The 20,803-nt window shown below is 43.7% G+C and overlaps 1 protein-coding gene across 1 annotated transcript; it reads left to right on the top strand.

Moving 5' to 3' along the window:
* Window positions 1-1,126: 1,126 nt before the first annotated feature.
* BCL9 (BCL9 transcription coactivator) lies at window positions 1,127-18,851 on the top strand. Its single transcript, XM_035114589.2, has 7 exons — window positions 1,127-1,314; window positions 5,109-5,425; window positions 8,314-8,503; window positions 9,208-9,304; window positions 9,489-11,721; window positions 15,604-15,864; window positions 17,485-18,851. The coding sequence occupies exons 1-7, from the start codon at window positions 1,262-1,264 to the stop codon at window positions 18,564-18,566; spliced, it is 4,233 nt and encodes a 1,410-aa protein (XP_034970480.1). The 5' UTR covers window positions 1,127-1,261; the 3' UTR covers window positions 18,567-18,851.
* The last annotated feature ends 1,952 nt before the right edge of the window (window positions 18,852-20,803 follow it).

The following is a 20,803-nucleotide window of genomic DNA, read 5'->3' as shown; positions in this document are numbered from 1 at the left end:
AAGGAGGAAAAGAACTTAAATGTCCTGATACTATCTTCTGATATTAAAATATGTTGATGCTGTGTCATAGAGTGACAAAATTCAGTATTATGACTTATTGTCATATGAAAAAGCTTGCAGTATGTTTCAGCAGCACAAAGGGGTTTTTTTTGCTTTCAAAATATACTGCTACTACTTTCTTATATTTTTACTTTCTTCATAGCTTATAAACTTATTATGAAAAAATACTTAATTTGAATATCATCCAGTGTTAGAGGTTGGTAATTAATTTTGATATAAAAACTGATATGTAAACTGTGATAATAAATTGAATCTGATGTAAAATTGTTCCAAAACTCTTCAGCATGAAGAACAAAAACATTTTAGATTCCTTTAGTAATATTAGTGATGAAAAAGCCTTGTGTTAAAATCTGCTCAAACACCATAATGTTCAATGTTTCTAACTTTTCATTTAAATGTAGATTGAGACATAGTATTTATGGACAGTAGTCTAGAAAATTGGGCCTAGCAACTTTGGCATAGGATACTTAGCACTCCGATGCAATAATTTTGATGGTGGATATTGATTATTCAGAAGTCATGAAAAAGATCCCTCCTCCCATTACCATCTTGTGTTTCACTAGGGTAATTGTTACCTGTTTTTAAGATGTGCTAATAATTGTGTGATCTTCTAAAAATGTTGCCATATCCCTGCGTAGTATTTTTTAGAAAGCTTGGACTGATTGCTTCTCTACGCATAAATGTGTTTGTACATGATCTTGGATTGGAGTACAGAGAAACTTCCTCCCTCTCATCTGTTAGATCTAGCGCACCTGGCTGTTGCTTACGTAGCTAATACCGGAAAAGCATTTATTTTATAATCGGAATGTACATTCAGCTTCCATCTGGTTGAGCTTTCTCATCTTGCCCTTCCAGTTAAAAAGGTGGAGAAAAAAGGCCATATACTGATCTCATTTAGTTCTAGATTCCTCCCCTTTTTAATAGTCTTTTTTTGTTCTTTGACTGGGTTTGGTTCAGTTTGCCCTGGAGATGCGAGACTTCCTCACAACAGCAGGAGTCACACATTTGGAGAATGCTGGAGCTGCGAGAGGGAAAGGCCCAGTGCAACAACAGAGAGAAGCAAAAAGGAAAAAGACAAGCAGACCAACGGCACTGAGGAAAGCAAGGGACAGAAAGTGCTTCAGAACTGCCAGCAGCAACAGAGGAACTTGACAAGAAGCCCCCCTCAGTGTGTGCGGCTGTGTGCTTAGGATTTCTGTCAATGCATTCCAGTAACCCCAAAGTGAGAAATTCCCCATCAGGAAATGCCCAGAGGTAAATAGCATACATTTATGTGTGTGTGTGTGTGTGTGTGTGTGTGTGTGTGTGTGTGTGTATATATATATATATATATATATATATATATATATATATATATATATATTCTCCCTCTCTCTGTGTCTCTCTGGTGGCAATATGACGTGGGTGGCTATTTGCTTGCTGTACTTTAATTGGAACCCCCTGCCATGTGAGTTTCTTCTGCTGAGTGCTATTCAAGTTTATTCTGATACAGAGAATTCTCTTCATGTGCTGGTTCTCTCTGCCTTTACATGATATTTCATAAGAAATTACAAGTTTTTGCAATCTCTTTTGAGGTTCATGATTTTGTAGTCGCTTGTGTTTTCTTGTCGTTTTTTGCCCCCATTGAGCATCTCTGGCACAATCCTCTAATTTGACAAAACAGCCTTTGAGAGGGTGACAGTTTTGACCACTCCGCTTGACAACACACAGTGCTTCCACTTCCATTTTACGGGGAAGGTAAATATTGGCACATAGAGGAAGTGTTCCCATGTCACTTCTGTCTTGGTGTTGAGGGGGGAAGCATATTCCTCATATAGATGGAACAAAAACATTTCCCCCCCCCCCAAAAAAATAAGTAGAAGTGCAAAGAACACAAAATCCTTAGAACACAAAATCTGAATGGAAATTGTAGTTATTTTGCCTGAGGTAACCAGATCTCTTAATTATTATTGTTATTGGTTTATCAGAGCATTAATACCCCAAACGTCATGCCACTTAGGACAACTTAAAACATAAAAACCCCTCAGTTTCATGAAAATGGTAGAAAACAATTGCAAAAGAGGCAGAGTTAGCAGTTTTAAAAAATCATCATTATCTGCCTCATATTATAAAAGCCTTCCCGGGGGGGGGGGGGGGAACGACAGTTATTCAGTAACTGGCAAAAAAAGCTGTGTAGGAAGTGGCCAGCCGTGGGGCAAATGAATTTGGTAATCTGGTAGTTTACATGGAGCAAGTCCTCTCTCATATCTCGTCCAGCCACACTTCTACCTTTGATGGGACACAGAGAAGGGTCTCTCATGATCTTAGGAATTGTATGAGTGGAGGGAATCCTTGAAGTATCCTGGACCTAATCAATTTCAAAAGAATTGTGCCCAGAAGCAAATTTGTACCCAGTGTATGTATATTATTGGATTGGGGAAGGGGTAGGTGGGTTCCTTCTCGTCTTTATTGCTGTTTTTTTATTACATTGTATCTGGGAGCTGATTAATATCTTCTGCCACTCACATACATCTTACAGCTCTTTCAAGTAATCTGTGACTCAGAGAAATTGAGTATCTTACAGACCAGCTTCCATTATCAGGGAGGTCTGCCCCTGGTCTGGTGTGTTCCTCTTCATGCAAGTTGGCTACATATACATTGTGGCTGCTGACTATAATTATGGATCAGTTCTGAGATTCAGCTCTTTTTATTCAATAAATTTTCCCCACATCTACAGAACTGATGAAATCTAGTTCAGTGCTATTTTACAATATTATTTTGCACTTGTTTTCAGAAAGATGCAATTTTTGTCTCTTAACATCAGTTGAAAGATAACTGAAGTGAGCATTTTTTAAACTTACATTCCGCTAGCAGGTACTGGATGGGAATTCAGAGTTGTGTATAAACTCAGTTGAACTTTCATGGAAAAACATCCCCCCCCCCCACGACAGTTGAGCTGTGTTGTTTGAATCCAGATGGGTGGCATTGTGAACTTTATGGTGCCCTGCTTATTTGCTTTGTGGCTGGTCTTAGTGTGAGGCATGTCTTTGTACATAGAAACCATTGTCTTTATTGACAGAAGTGACAGAGGTACATCCCCATGTGACTGACTGGTTCCTAGGATCTGGGTAGTTGCTGCCTTTCTCTGTTTGCTTATAGGTGAAACTCAAAAAAATAGAATATTGTCGAAAAGTTCATTTATTTCAGTAATTCAACTTAAAAGGTGAAACCAATATAGGAGATAGACTCATGACATGCAAAGTGAGATATGTCAAGCCTTTATTTGTTGTAATTGTGATTATTATGGCATACAGCTGAAGAAAACCCCAAATTCACAATCTCAGAAAATTATAATAGTGTTTAGCTTCTCAATCCAGCAAAGGTTTCCCGAGCCTTTAAATGGTCTCTCAGTCTGCTTCAGTAGGAATCACAATCATGGGAAAGGCTGCTGACCTGACAGTTGTGCAGAAAGCCATCATTGAGACCCTCCATAAAGAGGGAAAGTCTCAAAAGGTAATCGCAGAAGACGTTGGATGTTCCCAAAGTGCTGTATCAAAGCACATTAATGGAAAGTTATGTGGAAGGGAAAATTGTGGAAGAAAAAGGTGCACAAGGAGCAGGGATGACCGCAGCCTGCAGAGGATTGTCAGGAAAAGACCATTCAAACATGTTGGGGACTTTCACAAGGACTGGACTGAGGCTGGAGTTAGTGCAGCAAGAGGAACCACACACAGACGGATCCTGGAGATGGGCTTGAAATGTCATATTCCTCTTGTCAAGCTGCTCCTGAACAAGAAACAACATCAGAAGCGTCTTACTTGGGCTAAAGAAAAAAGAACTGGTCTGTTGCTCAGTGTCCCAAGTCCTCTTTTCTGATGAGAGCAACTTTTGCATCTCATTTGGAAACCAAGGACCCAGAGTCAGGAGGAAGAATGGAGAGGCACACAATGCCACTATTGACGCATCCTGGTCTTCCATAACACCTCAGCAGTGCCACAGGCTGATAGCATCCATGCCACGCCGCATTGAGGCAGTAATTGCTGCAGAAGGGGCCCAAACCAGGTACTGAGTGCATATGCATGCTTCTACTTTTCAGAGGTCCAATATTGTTCTATTTGCAATCCTTGTTTTATTGATTTCATTTAATCTAATTTTCTGAGATTGTGAATCTGGGGTTTTCTTCAGCTGTATGCCATAATAATCACAATTACAACAAATAAAGGCTTGACATATATCGCTTTGCATGTCATGAGTCTATCTCCTATATTGGTTTCACCTTTTAAGTTGAATTACTGAAATAAATGAACTTTTCAATGATGTTCTAATTTTTTGAGTTTCACCTGTAAGTAGTAACACCTCAAGCTGGATAATAAGGCATTTTTTTAAGATAGCTGCTGGACAATATGCATGTGGATGAATTTAACTTACTGTTGCCAGCCACACTCTGTAAAATAAGCTGAGCTGGTGGCTAAAGGTAAAGGGGCCCCTGACCATCACGTCCAGTCGTGTCCGACTCTGGGGTTGTGGCGCTCATCTCGCTCTATAGGCCGAGGGAGCCGGCGTTTGTCCACAGACAGCTTCCGGGTCATGTGAGAGCTGGTGGCTGTTGTTGTTGTTTAGTTGTTTAGTCATGTCCGACTCTTCGTGACCCCATGGACCATAGCACACCAGGCACTCCTGTCTTGCACTGCCTCCCGCAATTTGGTCAAACTCATGTTCGTAGCTTCAAGAACACTGTCCAACCATCTCGTCCTCTGTCGTCCCCTTCTCCTAGTGCCCTCAATCTTTCCCAACATCAGGGTCTTTCCCAGGGAGTCTTCTCTTCTCATGAGGTGGCCAAAGCATTGGAGCCTCAGCTTCACGATCTGTCCTTCCAGTGAGCATTCAGGGCTGATTTCCTTCAGAATGGATAGGTTTGATCTTCTTGCAGTCCATGGGACTCTCAAGAGTCTCCTCCAGCACCATAATTCAAAAGCATCAATTCTTCGGCTGGTGGCTACTGCTGCGTAAATTGGCATTCTTATATCTTTTATTACAAATTACTCTTCTTCCCCACCTTTCTTTTCCAGTAGTCCCAAATCAAAGCAGGAGGTGATGGTCCGACCCCCTACAGTGATGTCCCCATCTGGCAACCCCCAGCTGGACTCTAAATTCTCCAACCAGGGTAAACAGGGGGGCTCAACTGGCCAATCCCAGCCCTCTCCCTGTGACCCCAAGAGTGGGAGCCACACACCAAAAGTGCTCCCAGGACAAGGAGGAAACATGGGGTTGAAGAACGGGGCTGGCAATGGTTCAAAAGGGAAAGGAAAGAGAGAGAGGAGCATTTCAGCGGACTCATTTGAACAAAGAGATGCTGGGACTCCCAGTGATGAATCTGAAATCAAAGGTATGTCTGCATGTGAAGGGGCAGAAATATGAGTGGGTGTCAGCTTTTACTGAGAGCCTCTGTGATTTTTTTTAACTTGCTGTGAACCCTAGAAATTGTACCAGCCAAAATGAGTCAGTTCTGTATATTGGCATGAAGGAAGATTTTTGACATTGGATTGGAAGACTTGGAAAAAGCAGCTCCCTGCCAAAGCACATGTTCTGAAACTTGTCACAGTGACCCCCATTTTAAACTAATAGTTCCTCAAGTGTAAAAAGAGGCAAACAATTTGTCTTTCCAAGAGTGTTTTGTTTGATATGCTTGGTAAGAAGGGAGGTCCCACGAACCCCACAGCATGCTGTGGTCAGTTTTGATATGTGCCTAGTGGTGGACCTTTCTTCCGCTGCAGGCAAAGGGCTAATTCTCTCAGGAAGAGGGTTCCTTTCCATAGGTTTAAATGCAAACACCACACTATAAAAAGGCCCAAGCGCTATTCGTAATTGACATGATCTGAGTGTATTCTGTGCTTGGGTATCTCTAGTGAATTATGTAATGTTGCATAAGGAGCAGCCATCAAAATCTGAGCCTGCATTTTTGTAAGTGTTAAAAGAATGGGTTTAGCTTTGCTTCTCAAAAATGACACAATCTGTTGTTTGTGTGCAGTATATTTAAGTGGGTATTTTTGTTCTCATTGTGTTGACACGTTAACTTCATGGATATGTTAATCCACTGAGACCCTCTTGGGATAAAGAGGGTTAAAAACCTCATTAGAGGAACATTAGTCCCCTTGCAGAAGGCCTATAAGGAAAGGAATAGCTTGTGAAACTAAAATTGGGGTAGGACAGGTAATGTATAGACTGTGTTTCATAGGTTGAGAAGAACTAGGTTTATGCTGTGCATCCTTGCCCACTTCAGGATATGATGGGAGCAGTAAGAGGATCTTAGCCCCCAGAGAGGAATTTTTGCTCTAGAGTACTGCTTGTTTCTGTATATCCCAGCTCAGTAAGGCTGGTCTCTGAGCAGTCAGATATTTTCACAGCTTATAATTGATGGCCATCATTTCCACCCACTTGAAATACAGCTTTGATTGGGGTAGGCAAAGTATTTCTGTTGTTACTGTATGGTGTCTTAGACTACAGGAATACAGCTCTAATCTGTCAATCTCAGAAGTCCTGTTCTGTTTGGAATCATAAGAACTGTTCATGTTAGTCTTACAAGTGTTGTTGCACTTGTGGAAGTGCTGTTTATGTAAATCATATGTGCTTGGGACTGTCTTCAGTGGCTTACATAATTTGTGTGATGGTGGCCAGTGTTCTCCACATAAGCACAAATGTGTCAAGCTCTGCTTGAATTCTACTCAGTAGGCTGCTGGGCTCAAGATATTCACAGGGGCCACTAGCTGAATTCAAGCGAGCTAAAGCATGCAATTATATTTGGCCCCCCATCCCCCTTCTTCTCTTTTATTTTACTTTTTGCTTTCCCTTCTCTTATTTCATTGCAAGTCTGCAGGTGAGATTATGTTGTGTATTTAATTTTTGCACAGCACTTTCAAGTTTGGGGGTGCTTTGATCATTACGGGTTCATAGCTGAGGATTAGGGCATTTTTTAGTCGCATCGACACTTTTTTCAACACATGACTTGTTTCTCATTTTACTTGGCTAATTGTGTTTTGCAAAAAAATAAAAAAAATGTTTTGTATTGCTGTATGTGGATCTTGAAACTTTATTACTTTATTACTGTGTGGTGTGGACTTCTTAAAGTTCCGGAAATCATTTGAATCTCACTTAGCCTCTGAACCAACCCCCATATCTCATGTGTTGGGTAAAAGCCATTTAAATGTACAAATATTACACTAAATATGGTGAGAAAATATATACAGCCAAAATGTTCTGGCCTATGCATATGTTGCTTACACATCAGCTTTGTACTGATTTTGAATAGACTCTAGGATTTGACTCTAGTGTATTTCTTGGGAAAGACAATGAAGTGGTGTAAAGCTTCTAAGAACAATCTCCTGTGTGCTGTTGTCATTGTTGGTGTGTCAAGGTGGGAGCAATTGTCCTACGTTAGTCTTACCTTGGTAGAATTTATAGTATGTCTTACACTAAAACATCTACACAACTATGGGCAGGCCATCTCAGTTTGAGACAAACTGTGGGAAAGTGTTTTATCTAGCTGAACAATGTGGAAGGTTCAGTAGCTTTGCCGGTGGAGGATTCCACACACACTCCTGATTTGAAACCAGTCAGATTTTTTTACAACAGCTGTGGCTGTTCTGTGCTCTGCCCCCAAGATCCCAATGACTTTTGGCATCAATGGTGAAGAGGGGGGAGGAACCATGCACAATATTTTGGTGGGTGAAGCAGGGTACCCTGATGAGGATAGAGAATCACTCCTTTCCTGTTTCGGAGGGGGGGAATCTTCATGGATCAGCTGAGTAGGGGTGAAACCACATCCTTTGTGTGTGCATACATACGAAAGTTTTCATTAAAAGTGTATAGGTTTGCCATACCTGCTGCTGGCATGCAGACCCTGGAGGATTGGCCAAAGATGAATGTGGCCCTAAGGCCAAAATACTCTTAAGAGTTTTCCTTGTGGATGTGTGGAAATTGACAAATGTATAAGAGTATACTATGAATGACCGGATTTTAAATCAGACAAAGTGTAATAGTAGAAGTTGTGTTGCAAATGGGAGAAAAAGCCTGAAGTTGTAAATGCCAGCTATCAATATGAGGATGGGCATTCGTAAGAAATAATTGTCTTTTATAAATGCCAGAACAAATGGATCTCATGTTGGGTGATTATACTGTATCTAAAATGAAAGTGCTACTAAGGGAGCTACTGAAGGATGGGAATGGAATTTTGATATCTTTTTTGAGACTGAGACCTCTCCACTACTTTCGTTTCAGATCTTGGCTCTGCTGACCATGCAAAATCGCAAGAGTCCCAGCATACTGCACACTCCTTGGCTCCTTCAAATGCCTCAGCCCCAAGATCTTCCACGCCTTCCCATGGTCAGGCGGCCCCTTCAGAGCCAGGTAGTATGCAGAAGACTCCATCCAAAGTGGTCTATGTCTTTTCAACAGAGATGGCTAATAAGTAAGTGACACTTTAGTTTACATTGAATGTAGTAGCCACAGCCTCTGGTTTAGTTCTGTTTGCTGCTTATATACGATGACAAGCTATATCCATTCATGGCTTCCACTTGCAACCATATCTGCTTAAATAGGTACCTGTATCTCCACCACATCACACAAGGAAGGGCATGAATGTATGTTCTACGTTGAAATAGAATCCTTCTAGGAAAATGAAAAACCGTGTTTTGCCTTGTGGACAATTTGGCACTTAATTTTGCGTTTTGTAAAGCACCCTGAGGACTTCAAATAGAGGGTGTTATAGAAACCAATTAAATCATAAAATAACATCTTCTATAGATGCTGTCCTCTTTAGTAGAGGTATATTACATTTACAGAAAGAGGGCCCACTGAGTGGTAACCGATGGATTCTGGAATGCCATTTTTAATGCCTTTTTGCACCAGGGGAGGACCTTCCTATTTGCCAAGGTTTTATAGATTTTAGATTATTCTCTTTTGTACTTTATCCTGATGTTAGTTCTTAAGATTTTATATGGTTTCATTGTGTGAATTTCACTTAGTTTTGCACACTGTCCTGGAATCTTTCTATGAAGAGCAATTAAGTAAAAAGACAGTTCGTATGTTACCAATGACAGTAAGGGGTGCAGACTTTTGTTGACTGGGACTGACATGCCCTGTGATGTTTCAGCTGCTTGTGTTTTTCTTCAGGGCTGCAGAAGCTGTGCTGAAAGGACAAGTGGAAACCATTGTATCTTTTCACATTCAGAACATCTCTAACAAGGTGGAACGAAACACTGCACCTTTGGTAAGTAACTTAACAGATGGAGAAGACCATGTGGGCAGGAGGGGTCAGGCTGCCAATGGCTTGACTGAATGGTTAAAGCATGATTGGTGAAAGGTGAACTCAGAGCTTGGACTTCCTTATTGCCCTAGAACTAGGCTGCAATTGAGCCATGTGAAATTACTTACTTGTCTTCCTTTTTCTTCAGAACACTCAGATTCCACCACTTCGAAATGATACAAAGCCCCAAGCTCCATCACAGCTGCCTGCTTCTCAAGAGCAGACTCCTCCCCAGAATGCCAAAATGCAGCAGACTCCACCCATTCCAGTGCCGGCACCAGCACCCAAACCTACTGGCCCCCCGTGTCCTATTGAACAGGACAATCCTGGATTAGAAAGTAAAGTGATGTCAGCAGGAAGTCCTGCAAACTCCACCCCTCTGCAAACTGAAGGATTTGGGCAAACTTCAACCCCCAGTAATAGAACCGTTAGTCCAGTTTCCCAAGGAAGTAACAGTTCCACTGCGGACCCTAAAGGTCCCAACCAGCAGGTATCTGGTGGGGACCCACCAAATATGGGTGAAAATCCAGATGGACTGTCCCAGGAGCAGCTGGAGCATAGAGAACGTTCCCTGCAGACTCTGCGAGATATTCAGCGTATGCTTTTCCCAGATGAGAAGGAGTTCACTGGAGGCCAAGCTGGGGCTCCCCCGCCCAATTCTGGAGTGCTGGATGGTCCCCAAAAGAAGCCTGAAGGGCCAATACAGGCCTTGATGGCTCAGTCCCAAAGTTTAGGTAAAGGGCCAGGACCCCGGACAGAAGGAGGGGCTCCCTTTGGCCCTCCAGGGCACCGAGACATGCCCTTCTCACCAGATGAAGTTGGGCCACCATCCTTAAACTCCCAATCTGGTCCTATAGGACCAGAGCACCTGGATCACATGACCCCCGAGCAGGTGGCCTGGCTGAAGTTGCAACAGGAGTTCTACGAAGAAAAGAGGAGGAAGCAGGAGCAGGTTGTACAGCAGTGTTCTTTACAAGACATGATGGTTCACCAGCATGGACCTCGAGGTTTGGTCAGAGGCCCCCCACCTCCATACCAGATGACCCCAGGTGAGGGCTGGGGTCCTGGGGGCCCAGAGCCCTTTCCTGAAAGTATGACTATGTCCCATTCACTGCCCCCAAGGGGCATGGCCCCCCATCCCAATGTGCCTGGTGGTCAGATGCGGCTGCCTGGGTTTGCTGGAATGATAAACCCTGACATGGAGGGTCCCAATGTCCCAAATGCCACTTCTAGACCCGGGCTTTCAGGTGTCCCTTGGCCGGAAGATGTGCCAAAAATGCCAGATGGCCGAAACTTCCCTCCTGGGCAAGGTGTGTTCAGTGGGCCTGGGCGAGGGGAAAGGTTCCCCAATCCCCAGGGCCTGCCTGACGAGATCTTTCAACAACAGCTGGCAGAAAAACAGTTAGGACTTCCCCCTGGCATGAGCATTGAAGGCATCAGGCCTGGCATGGAAATGAACCGGATGATTCCCCCTCAAAGACACATGGAGCCCGGCAATAACCCCATCTTCCCACGTATGCCGGTTGAAGGGTCCATGAGCCCCTCCAGGGGAGACTTTCCCAAAGGGATGCCACCTCAGATGGCAGCTGGTAGGGACTTGGAATTTGGGATGGGCCCTGGTAGCATGAAGGGGGATGTGAATCTGAATGTCAACATGAGTTCCAATCCACCAATGATACCTCAGAAGATGAGGGAAGCTGGAGTGGGCCCGGAGGAAATGATGAAAATGCGCCAAGGTGTCTCGGAGATGCTCCCCTCGCAGCAGAAAATGGTGCCCATGCCATTTGGTGAGCATCCCCAGCAGGACTATGGAATGGGCCCGAGACCTTTCCATCCTATGTCTCAGGGCCCAGGTGTTGGTCTCCGGAATCACAGAGAACAAATGGGGCCCGACCAAAGGACTAACAACCGGCTTAGCCACATGCCACCACTACCTCTGAATCCCTCCAGCAACCCAAACAGCCTCAACACAGCTCCTCCTGTTCAACGCAACCTCGGACGCAAGCCCTTGGATGTTTCCGTCGGTGCCAGCCAGGTTCATTCTCCAGGCATAAATCCACTGAAGTCCCCCACCATGTGCCAGGTACAGTCTCCCATGCTGGGTTCGCCCTCCGGGAACCTCAAGTCCCCCCAGACTCCATCCCAGCTGGCAGGGATACTCGCAGGGCCAACTGCAGCAGCTGCTGCTTCAATCAAATCTCCTCCTGTTATGGGCTCTGCTGCCGCTTCTCCTGTCCATCTCAAGTCTCCGTCCCTCCCTGCACCTTCTCCTGGATGGACTTCATCTCCAAAGCCCCCACTGCAGAGTCCTGGAATACCCCCCAACCACAAAGCGTCTCTTGCCATGTCTTCACCAGCCATGATGGGAAATGTTGAATCAGGTCAGTTGTGCTCACTTTCTCTACCACCCTTTTTCTTCACTATCTTTATAGTCAGTAAGGTGCTACCTTTCCTTTAAACAAACTCTGCTCTGATTCCTTTTAATGACAACCTGATGCACCAGACTTGGCAGGCTAGCTTGTTGCCTTTCCACTCATAAACTGCTTTGTGTTGGGCACAAGAGCAGGGCCTGTAAATATATTGTCATAGTACTAGTTGATGTATAGACATAATTGAACTGTGAAGAGATGGATGCACAAACTGATTGCTCTCACTAGCTTAGAAACATAGTCTTTTGTATACAGGCTAGGTTGAAACAGGGTAGACTTGGAGTGATTACTAGTGTATCATGTGTTGGGTAAATTGAGTTCTATTTGCAGAACACTCTGCTAGAGGCAGTTCCTTCTGTAGCTATTAGGGAGTTGAGGGACCTTCTGGAACACCATGGGAAGTGTTGTTGGAGGCCTCAGGGGGGTAACTTCAAAAATTGCTCTCCTTTCCTCCAGCAGGAGCCTCTGCTGGATCTGAGATGTTTCTCAGAAGGGCATGCATGTCTGGATCCAACCTCGTATGCCAAAGTGGGATAGATGTGAGAAGGGGGGGGGGAGTAAACTCCTTTGCCTTGTTCTGAAGCAAATTTGCTGCAGATTTGAGAGTTCCTCCCATTGAAACTTAGAACCAGCTCTCTTGCATATCACAAGCTGGTTCCTGCAGTATTTTTGTACTGTAAGGATTACTGCGTATAAATTCCTGAAACAATGACATTTTGTGAAGGGTTGTTCTCACCGAACAATTCAGATGGTAAACCGCATTTGGAAAACTTTTGTGTCTTGCTTGGCTTCACAGATCCCTCCTGGGAGGAAGTTGGTTTAACATTAGATCACAGATTTGGCTGTGAATGGTTTTTAGGCAGATGCCAGTTGATTTCTGCAATGATTTTTGCCTTTACACAAAATATAAGCCCCTCTCTTGGTTCACATGGTCCTGTTTGCCCTACAGAATTGCAAGTCTCATTGAATCTTTCAGATTTATAGCTTAAAGTCAACTGGCTGTTCTCATCCTGCAAGGTTCTAATAAAGGAAGTCCCCAGGTGTGCAGTGTTCACATGCAGTTGTTTGATGGAGCCAGCCTTGGGAGCTCTTCAGTCTGTGAAATCACATTATTCCAGGAATTAGGAAGGCAACCAAGACAACACTTTGACTGCATTGCCCTCTACTGTTGCAGAGTAATCACTGCAATGGCATGCTTGCCCCCACCCCTCTTTTTTGGAGTTCTCCTATAGCTCTGAGGCCCAGCTCTCCAATGGGTTTTACTGTGATAAAACATTTTTAGGTTTATTAGGACCTACATACACTTTATTCTGGACAAATAGTACACATTATCTGTTACATTTTGATAAAACTCAGCAAGAGTTAGAAATAACTCTGAAACTATAGAATAGCATCTGAGACCGCATTGAAAAACACTAGATTTGGAACAAGTTTCTCTGTGTCTCCCCTCTTGATGCTTTGGTTGATGGTAGCTGGATTTGCAGCCAATGCATAGTCACTGCCATTTCTTCTGTCTGCAGACACTCCTGATTTCATTCCATCACAGTTGGAATGAAATATTGCTTGAGAGACTTGGGTTGACAGTGGAAAACATTGACCTTGTCTGACATGTGTTAAAAATATGCAGTGATAGCTCATGGTGCATTGTTGAATAAGAAATGGAACTTTTAGTAAGCTGGTTAGTGCTCTTATGTGAAACAGCACATTTAATAATAGCGTTTAAACTTATGAACTCTCCCAAGCTGTTCAGCTTTGCTTCATATATGCATCAAAGGGTAACTGTTCTGTTGGTTGGGATTCCAACCATTAGGTAGCTGGAGGGTGTACATTTTTGCGCAGGCAAGTTTGTTCTCTCTACTACAGTGCTACCTCAGGTTACAGACGCTTCAGGTTACAGACTCCACTAACCCAGAAATAGTACCTTGAGTTAAGAACTTTGCTTCAGGATGAGAACAGAAATCGTGCAGCGGCAGCGGGAGGCCCCATTAGCTAAAGTGGTACCTCAGGTTAAGAACTGTTTCAGGTTAAGAACGGACCTCCAGAACGAATTAAGTTCTTAACCCGAGTTACCACTGTATTTGTTGTACAGTCATACCTCGGGTTACAGACACTTCAGGTTCAGGAAAGGGTTACTTCTGGGTTTCGGTGTTCACGCATGCGCAAAAGCACTAAATCATGCTTTGTGCATGTGCAGAAGCACTGAATCATGACCTGCACGTGCGCGGGCACGGCGTTGTGGGTTGCGAACGTGCCTCCCACACAGATCACGTTCGCAACCCGAGCATCCACTGTATTTATGAAACTTGCTCTCTTCCTGGTCTTTGAGCCAGGTCCTCCCACCTTTGTCTCAGCAGCAGGCATTGCTGAATGGCATGAAGCCTGCATGGATGTTTGGCGCTACTATGGCTGGTAGGGATGTCAAGGGGCATTATCCAGTTAGTGCCGGTCATTCTAGTCTTGAGAGATTCTGGTGTTCTGCACACAAAAAACCAGGCATAGTAGTTGCATTTGTTGGGTGTGAAATAGTTTTTCTAGCAGTTGTGATGATAATGAACTGTCCAGATTGCTGAGAAACTGGGATTTAGCAGGGAAAGTAGCATTTTGTTGAGATTCTGACACCTGGGCTCTCAAAAAGCAAATGGCTTGAAGGATCCAGTATGAAAACATCCTCTCCTCTTCCTTTTCCTGCAGTTATTTTATTAGTTCTTCCTCTTGGTTGATTTATCTGAATACCCTGATTCATACAATTATTTTGTAACAAGATCTGAAATTCAGTTTATGGTAATACAGTATGTATTTCGTGCATAACTGCAGATTATAGTACCATCCTTGTAAGTACTTATGGGACTAGTGTTACCAGGAGAAAGCAGATCTGGTCTCTGATGTACACACACTCAAGCTTCATTTATGCAGAAAGACCATTGATGGACAGGGCTGCGTAGTTGCTATTGCTGTTATGGCTCGTGTCCCAGAGATGTATTTATTTAAAATTTTATATCCTACGCTTTTAGTGCCTGTGTACCACACGGGACAGCTCACAACAACTTCTTTGCAATACGGTTGTCTTAGTGGATTCAAGAGGGGAGCAGAGTCCACTACTTCTAGGGACATGTGCTTTTCTCTGAGCATTTGGTATATTGGCAGAGAAGCCAGTGGGGGTGAACTTGTGGGATTATGATGCCTCTTAAGTCAGAACCCTCTTTGTCCAATGTAAGAATGTCACAGCATCTTGACGGCTTGGTTGTCCTCAGATACCTGGACAAGGTTGTCGTTGTGTGTGGCTGAAAATGAACTTCCTGTTGCATATAGTGTAGGGCAGGCATCCCCAAACTTCGGTTCGCCAAATGTTTTGGACTACAATTCCCATCTTCCCTGACCACTGGTCCTGTTAGCTAGGGATCATGGGAGTTGTAGGCCAAAACATCTGGAGGGCCGCAGTTTGGGGATGCCTGGTGTAGGGTAATGTTTGTGTCATAGAGAATGAAATACAGTACTAAATAAACTGCAGACAGCCTGATTATGGAGCAGTTGCCTTGCAGTATATTCATGTTCTGTAGTATGCATGAGAGATGGGTAAGGGAGGGAAGGAGGGCAGAGTTCCCTTTTTCAGGGCTGGGGAAAAGCTCTCTGCCTGAGGAAAGCTGCTGCCAATCAGAGTAGACAGTAATATAGGGCCGGATTAATCAGTGATATTATTTGATATAAATAAGTTTCATATAGTCAAACTGGCATTTAACCCAGACCCCACAGGAAGCTGTTGAGTGAAACTTCCAGAGTATTCTAGGCAAGGTAACTAGTTGTTAAAGGCTAACTTGTATTTATTTATTTATTTAGGTGGTGCGCCCCCTTCAACGGTTAGCCAGGCTGCTCCTGTGACTCTTCCTGGAAATCTTCCTTCTAGCAGTCCATACACAATGCCCCCAGAGCCTACTCTGTCTCAAAATCCTCTCTCCATCATGATGTCCCGGATGTCCAAGTTTGCAATGCCCAGTTCTACTCCGCTCTACCATGATGCTATCAAGACTGTAGCTTCCTCAGATGATGACTCTCCTCCAGCACGTTCCCCAAACCTGCCACCTATGAACAATCTTTCGGGTAAGAAACAAATGCTGTATAGGTGTGCTGTGGCTGGTAGCATGTGGTTTGGAGAATATCATAGGGAGAAGCTAATGAAATTGGAACTTGCATGTGGCAAAACAGTGGCACACTGAAATAGCTGCACTGAAATAGCCTCACTGAAATTGAGTTGTCAAGAATTACTCACCTAGGATGGACATGGCTTGGGCTTAAGGTGGGGGCAGCAAACAGCCTGTAACTTAACCCAAGTGTTCAGCAGGAGGCTGCTGATGTAGGCAGTTACATAAATTATCATACCCTTCTCCCTCTTCAGTTTTAACTTTCCAACAGTAATTATCCATATTGAAAATGGAGCATTGTGACTTGCAAGTATAGCGCAAACTATTACGCCAAGTGTAATTTGTGAAAAAAGACTAGGGATTATGTCTCTGTGTGTCTCAAGTGATCACGTTTTATCATAGCTTACATGAGAGCCACTTCCCAGTCTAAGAATCATTCGTATATTGATGTAGTGTGTTCTGTGACTTGCTTGTGGCTGCTTCAATTGGGTCTTTCTTAGAACCCAGAAACAAGTTCTACCCAAGGAAGTGAGAAATGATGTCAGATTTTGACACCAATTAGATCAAGAGTTTTAAAAGTTGTTGAGTTTGTGTCAAGCTGATTTAGAAGAGTGATAACTTCTCTTCTTCACAGTAAGGTGTTGAGGCTTAGATTAAAAGTGTGTGCAAGTTCTTGATTCAGGTTCCAGGATGGTTAGACTTTAGATGGTAGTACTTCTATTTTGAAAAGGCACACCTTTTCTCTTTTAACCAACCTGATGTAAATAGTGAGATAAATGGGTTCAAGTGACTTGAACCTACAACAGTAAAATGTAGTGAGATGGTTGTGGAAGATTTGGAGCTTAGCTGTGCCAAGCAACTCCAGAATGACACACTCTGCCTCTGTTCTGGACTGTCTCTTTTTATAGGCAATGTTATTCCTGGATACCTTTCCTATAACTGCCTTCTCCTTTAGTGGCTTCTTGCAGAAGGATTTGGAGTAAACTTGCATCGTTTTCCCTTCTAGAACAGGGTTAATTTCCAATGTTCTGCTGTTGCAGCAATCACCTATGGAATACTTCAAGGAAAAGACCAAATTGTTACCCCCATTCTTTTTAAGCTTGAGCAATTCTTCTGATTCACCCTGGTGAAAATGGTGGATGTTTTCTAGGGCATACTTGGGGCTTGCCCTTGTCCTCTGTGAACCCTTGATCATGCCTTATTACAGTGTGACCGGGTTGCCTTGGCAGAGAAGTCAGCAATGGAAAGGGTTCCCTCATTTCAGCAGTTGTTGTTACACCTTCACCAGCGTGAAACCTCCCCCTTGACATTTGTCTTTGTATTGAGAGATTCCAGTATGTGAAACTGTCTCTGATGGAAAATATGCCAGCATTTGGGACAACCTCTTTGTGTTGGTGTGTTTTTGACATAATCCTTATTTTATGTGAGGCTGTAGTATAGCAATGAGATATTTAGCTATCCATAGATTTCTCATTTCCATGTTAGAAGTCACGTATGCAGTACTTGCCATTCCTGAAAGCTTTTTGTATTATCACCTACTTGCTCTAATCTTAACTTTCCCCCCTCCCATTCTCTCTAGGAATGGGCATTAACCCCCAGAATCCTCGCAATTCAGGTCCCAACCAGGTGGGCCCGATGCCAACTCTTAGCCCAATGGGAATGACGCAGCCTCTAACTCACAGTAACCAGATGCCCTCTCCAAATGCTATGGGACCCAGTATACCTCCTCATGGGGTCCCTGGCCTGATGTCACACAATCCAATGATGGGTCATGGTTCCCAGGATCCACCAATGGTACCTCAAGGACGCCTGGGTTTCCCACAGGGGTTTCCTCCAGTACAGTCCCCTCCCCAGCAGGTGCCATTTCCACATAATGGACCGAGTGGAGGACAAGGCAACTTCCCAACTGGAATGAGCTTCCACGGTGAGGGACCTCTGGGACGTCCCACCAGCATGCCCCAAAGTTCAACGGATCCCGCACTTTGCAAGTCTGGAGGTCCTGGGGGACCCGATTCTTTCACTGTCCTAGGAAACAACATGCCTTCAGTTTTTACCGATCCGGAGCTGCAGGAAGTGATTCGCCCTGGAGCTACTGGAATACCAGAATTCGACCTGTCCAGGATTATTCCATCAGAGAAGCCTAGCCAGACACTACAGTATTTCCCTCGTGGGGAAGTACCGGGCCGCAAGCAGCCACAGGGTGTTGGGCCTGGGTTTTCTCACATGCAGGGAATGATGGCAGAACAGAATCCGAGAATGGGGCTGGCATTAGCTGGCATGGGAGCACCTGATATTTCTCTTGGAGCACCGTCATCCATGCCAGGTCACAACCCAATGAGACCTCCTGCCTTCCTGCAACAAGGCATGATGGGACCTCACCATCGGATGATGTCACCAGCACAACCAACCATGCCTGGCCAGCCCACTCTAATGAGCAACCCAGTAGGCATGATTCCAGGCAAGGACCGCGCTCCTACTGGGCTCTACAGCCACCCAGGACCTGTGGGTTCACCTGGTATGATGATGTCAATGCAGGGCATGATAGGACCCCAACAGAACATCATGATTCCTCCACAGATGAGACCCCGGGGAATGGCTGCTGATGTAGGAATGGGAGGATTTAGCCAAGGCCCTGGAAATCCAGGGAACATGATGTTTTAAGCTGCTACATAAGACTGGATGGTTCGATCCTTGTTGAGATGAGATTCCAGGTCCTGAGGGCTGCCTGAGAGCTCCAGGAGCACAGTTTGGCCATGCAATAGGTAAAAAAAAAAAACAGACCAGAGGATGCTTTGGGAAATCTCGAATGTATGGAATTACCTGAAAACAAATGAATTCATTTTAACAGGTTGTTTTTTTAAAATTTATTTTTTAAAAATTATTTTTGTGTACTTGGATATCCTGTGATGGCACCTGCTTTGAGAATCTGTAGCTGTATTTTGAGAATTGCCATTTGTCACAAGTTGCACCATTCTCTCTGTATGTTTACGTCCTTTGGACTGGCTTCTCCCAGGACTCTCGGTTATTTTGGGGGGGGGGTTATTTTTGTGTACTGTACTATATTGTAAAAGGGATTTTAGCAGAGACTTTAGTCTTTGGGGTGAGAGGCTGTTTACTTTTAGGTGGAAAATCCATCTTCAGAACTTTGGACTATTTTCCTTCAACTCCAATGTATAGAAAAACCAAACTACGACCTCAGAGCAGAGTATTAATGAAAAGCACAAAAGGAACTTAAGTTCAGTGAGGGGGAATCTTTAAAAAAAAATAAGTTAAGGACATATTTTTCAAATTATGGAGTGCTGTCGAGCACCTTTGTCTCTCCCTCCCACTCTTAAAAAAAAAAGGCATCTTGCCCCCCTCCCTTTACTGTCTCCTCCTCTGGCAGCTGCAATACATTGTATTATTTTTGGGGAGTATATGTAGGAGAGCCCCTTCTCATTCTGAGAGTGTTGCTACTTTCAGGAAGAGGCTGGACTTTGACACTGTTACATTCTACAGTAGTCTTACTGTTCGTTCTCCTTTTCTTAGGACCCCCCCCCCCCCGACTTTATTAATGTGGGAGTGGAACAGACACTAAAAGTTATCCTGACCTTTTTTTTGTGGCTATCTTTTTTTTTTGTTCCCCAGCGTAAAACGTTCTCTGTGTAACCTCCATTAAATTTGGTACAAAACCACTTGCCAGGGCTGTGGTGTCAGAAAAATAAAATATATTGTTTCTTACAAAAATCTATTTCTTTTCTCCTTTGCTACAGTCTAGCTTGCTTCTAAATATGCCTGTTTGTATCGAGTTTAAAGTGCTTGCGTATACTGTATGTGCGTTTCAGATCACATCCTTCTGATAAGGTTTTTATGTTGCACACCAGATAGGCTGCTTCTTAAACCCCCTTTCACCCTCTATCTTGGTGTAGAAGGGCATGGCTGTGTTACTGGTCTCACCTTTGTCATGGGGGCAGGTTAGCCTTAACACGGGTGCACAAGTGAAGATCTAGCAGTGAGCAGCTGCTCAGGAACAGAGATATCCACTCTAGTCAGGCAACTAGAAAATGAATGAAGTTGTAAAATGTTTACCTTCAGTAATCCAAAATAAGTTTCAGATGAAGATCTCCAACTCCAAAGCCTGAGTACTGATCAAGCTGTAAGTATGAACTCCAATTTCTTTGGAATCAGTTGTAATACAATCACAGTATCAACTGAATATTTGAACAGCCATGAGTTTGGTATCTGTTTACATTCATTAAGAAAGGGCCAGTGAAAAGGAGCTAGCACCGTTGTATATAAAAACCCTTGATACTTATTACCTCTTTGTTTTCAAGTCTGTTTCAACAACTAACCTCATCTACCCCAGTATTCCTTTGGAAGATCTACGGTATATTTGTGATGTGTCAGGTTTTCTCCAGCTACACAAAACAGGTTCTTCCAGGTTGCATTTCCCTTTTAGCACAGGGAGCAAACTATTACTAACCCTATGTTTTAGGTACAGAGGTTGCTGTAGCAGTCACACTGATTTGGGTCGTCAATTTGTATTCCCTATAACCCACAGGGCACAACACCAATCTGATTCAACATGCTTCTGTTACAAGTAACAGCCATTTTGAATACCCAGTGACTATACACCTGTCTTGTCTTTGGGTTGGTTATATTAACATTGCTGCCTGCTTTTAGCATTCAGTCTGACAAAGTGCTTGTATCCAATTACATCTTTCCAGGCTTCTATCAGCTCGCTTCCATGTTTTTGCATTTTAGCTAACTGTAGCATTTCCACAACAGTTCACCTCTGGCCTACCTAGCCGTATCAAGCAACACTTCAGTTAAAAATGAATATGGCAATAATTATAATAAAGCAGCTGGTTGAAGGTTCCAAGGAAAGAGACTTTGCCCTGCTAATGGCTGTAGCTTCT

This window comes from Zootoca vivipara, chromosome 4 (genome assembly GCF_963506605.1).
Source record: "Zootoca vivipara chromosome 4, rZooViv1.1, whole genome shotgun sequence".
In the NCBI taxonomy this organism is placed as follows: domain Eukaryota; kingdom Metazoa; phylum Chordata; class Lepidosauria; order Squamata; family Lacertidae; genus Zootoca; species Zootoca vivipara.
The sequence above is the reverse complement of the archived record's forward strand: the minus strand, read 5'-3'. Positions and strand labels throughout refer to the sequence as shown.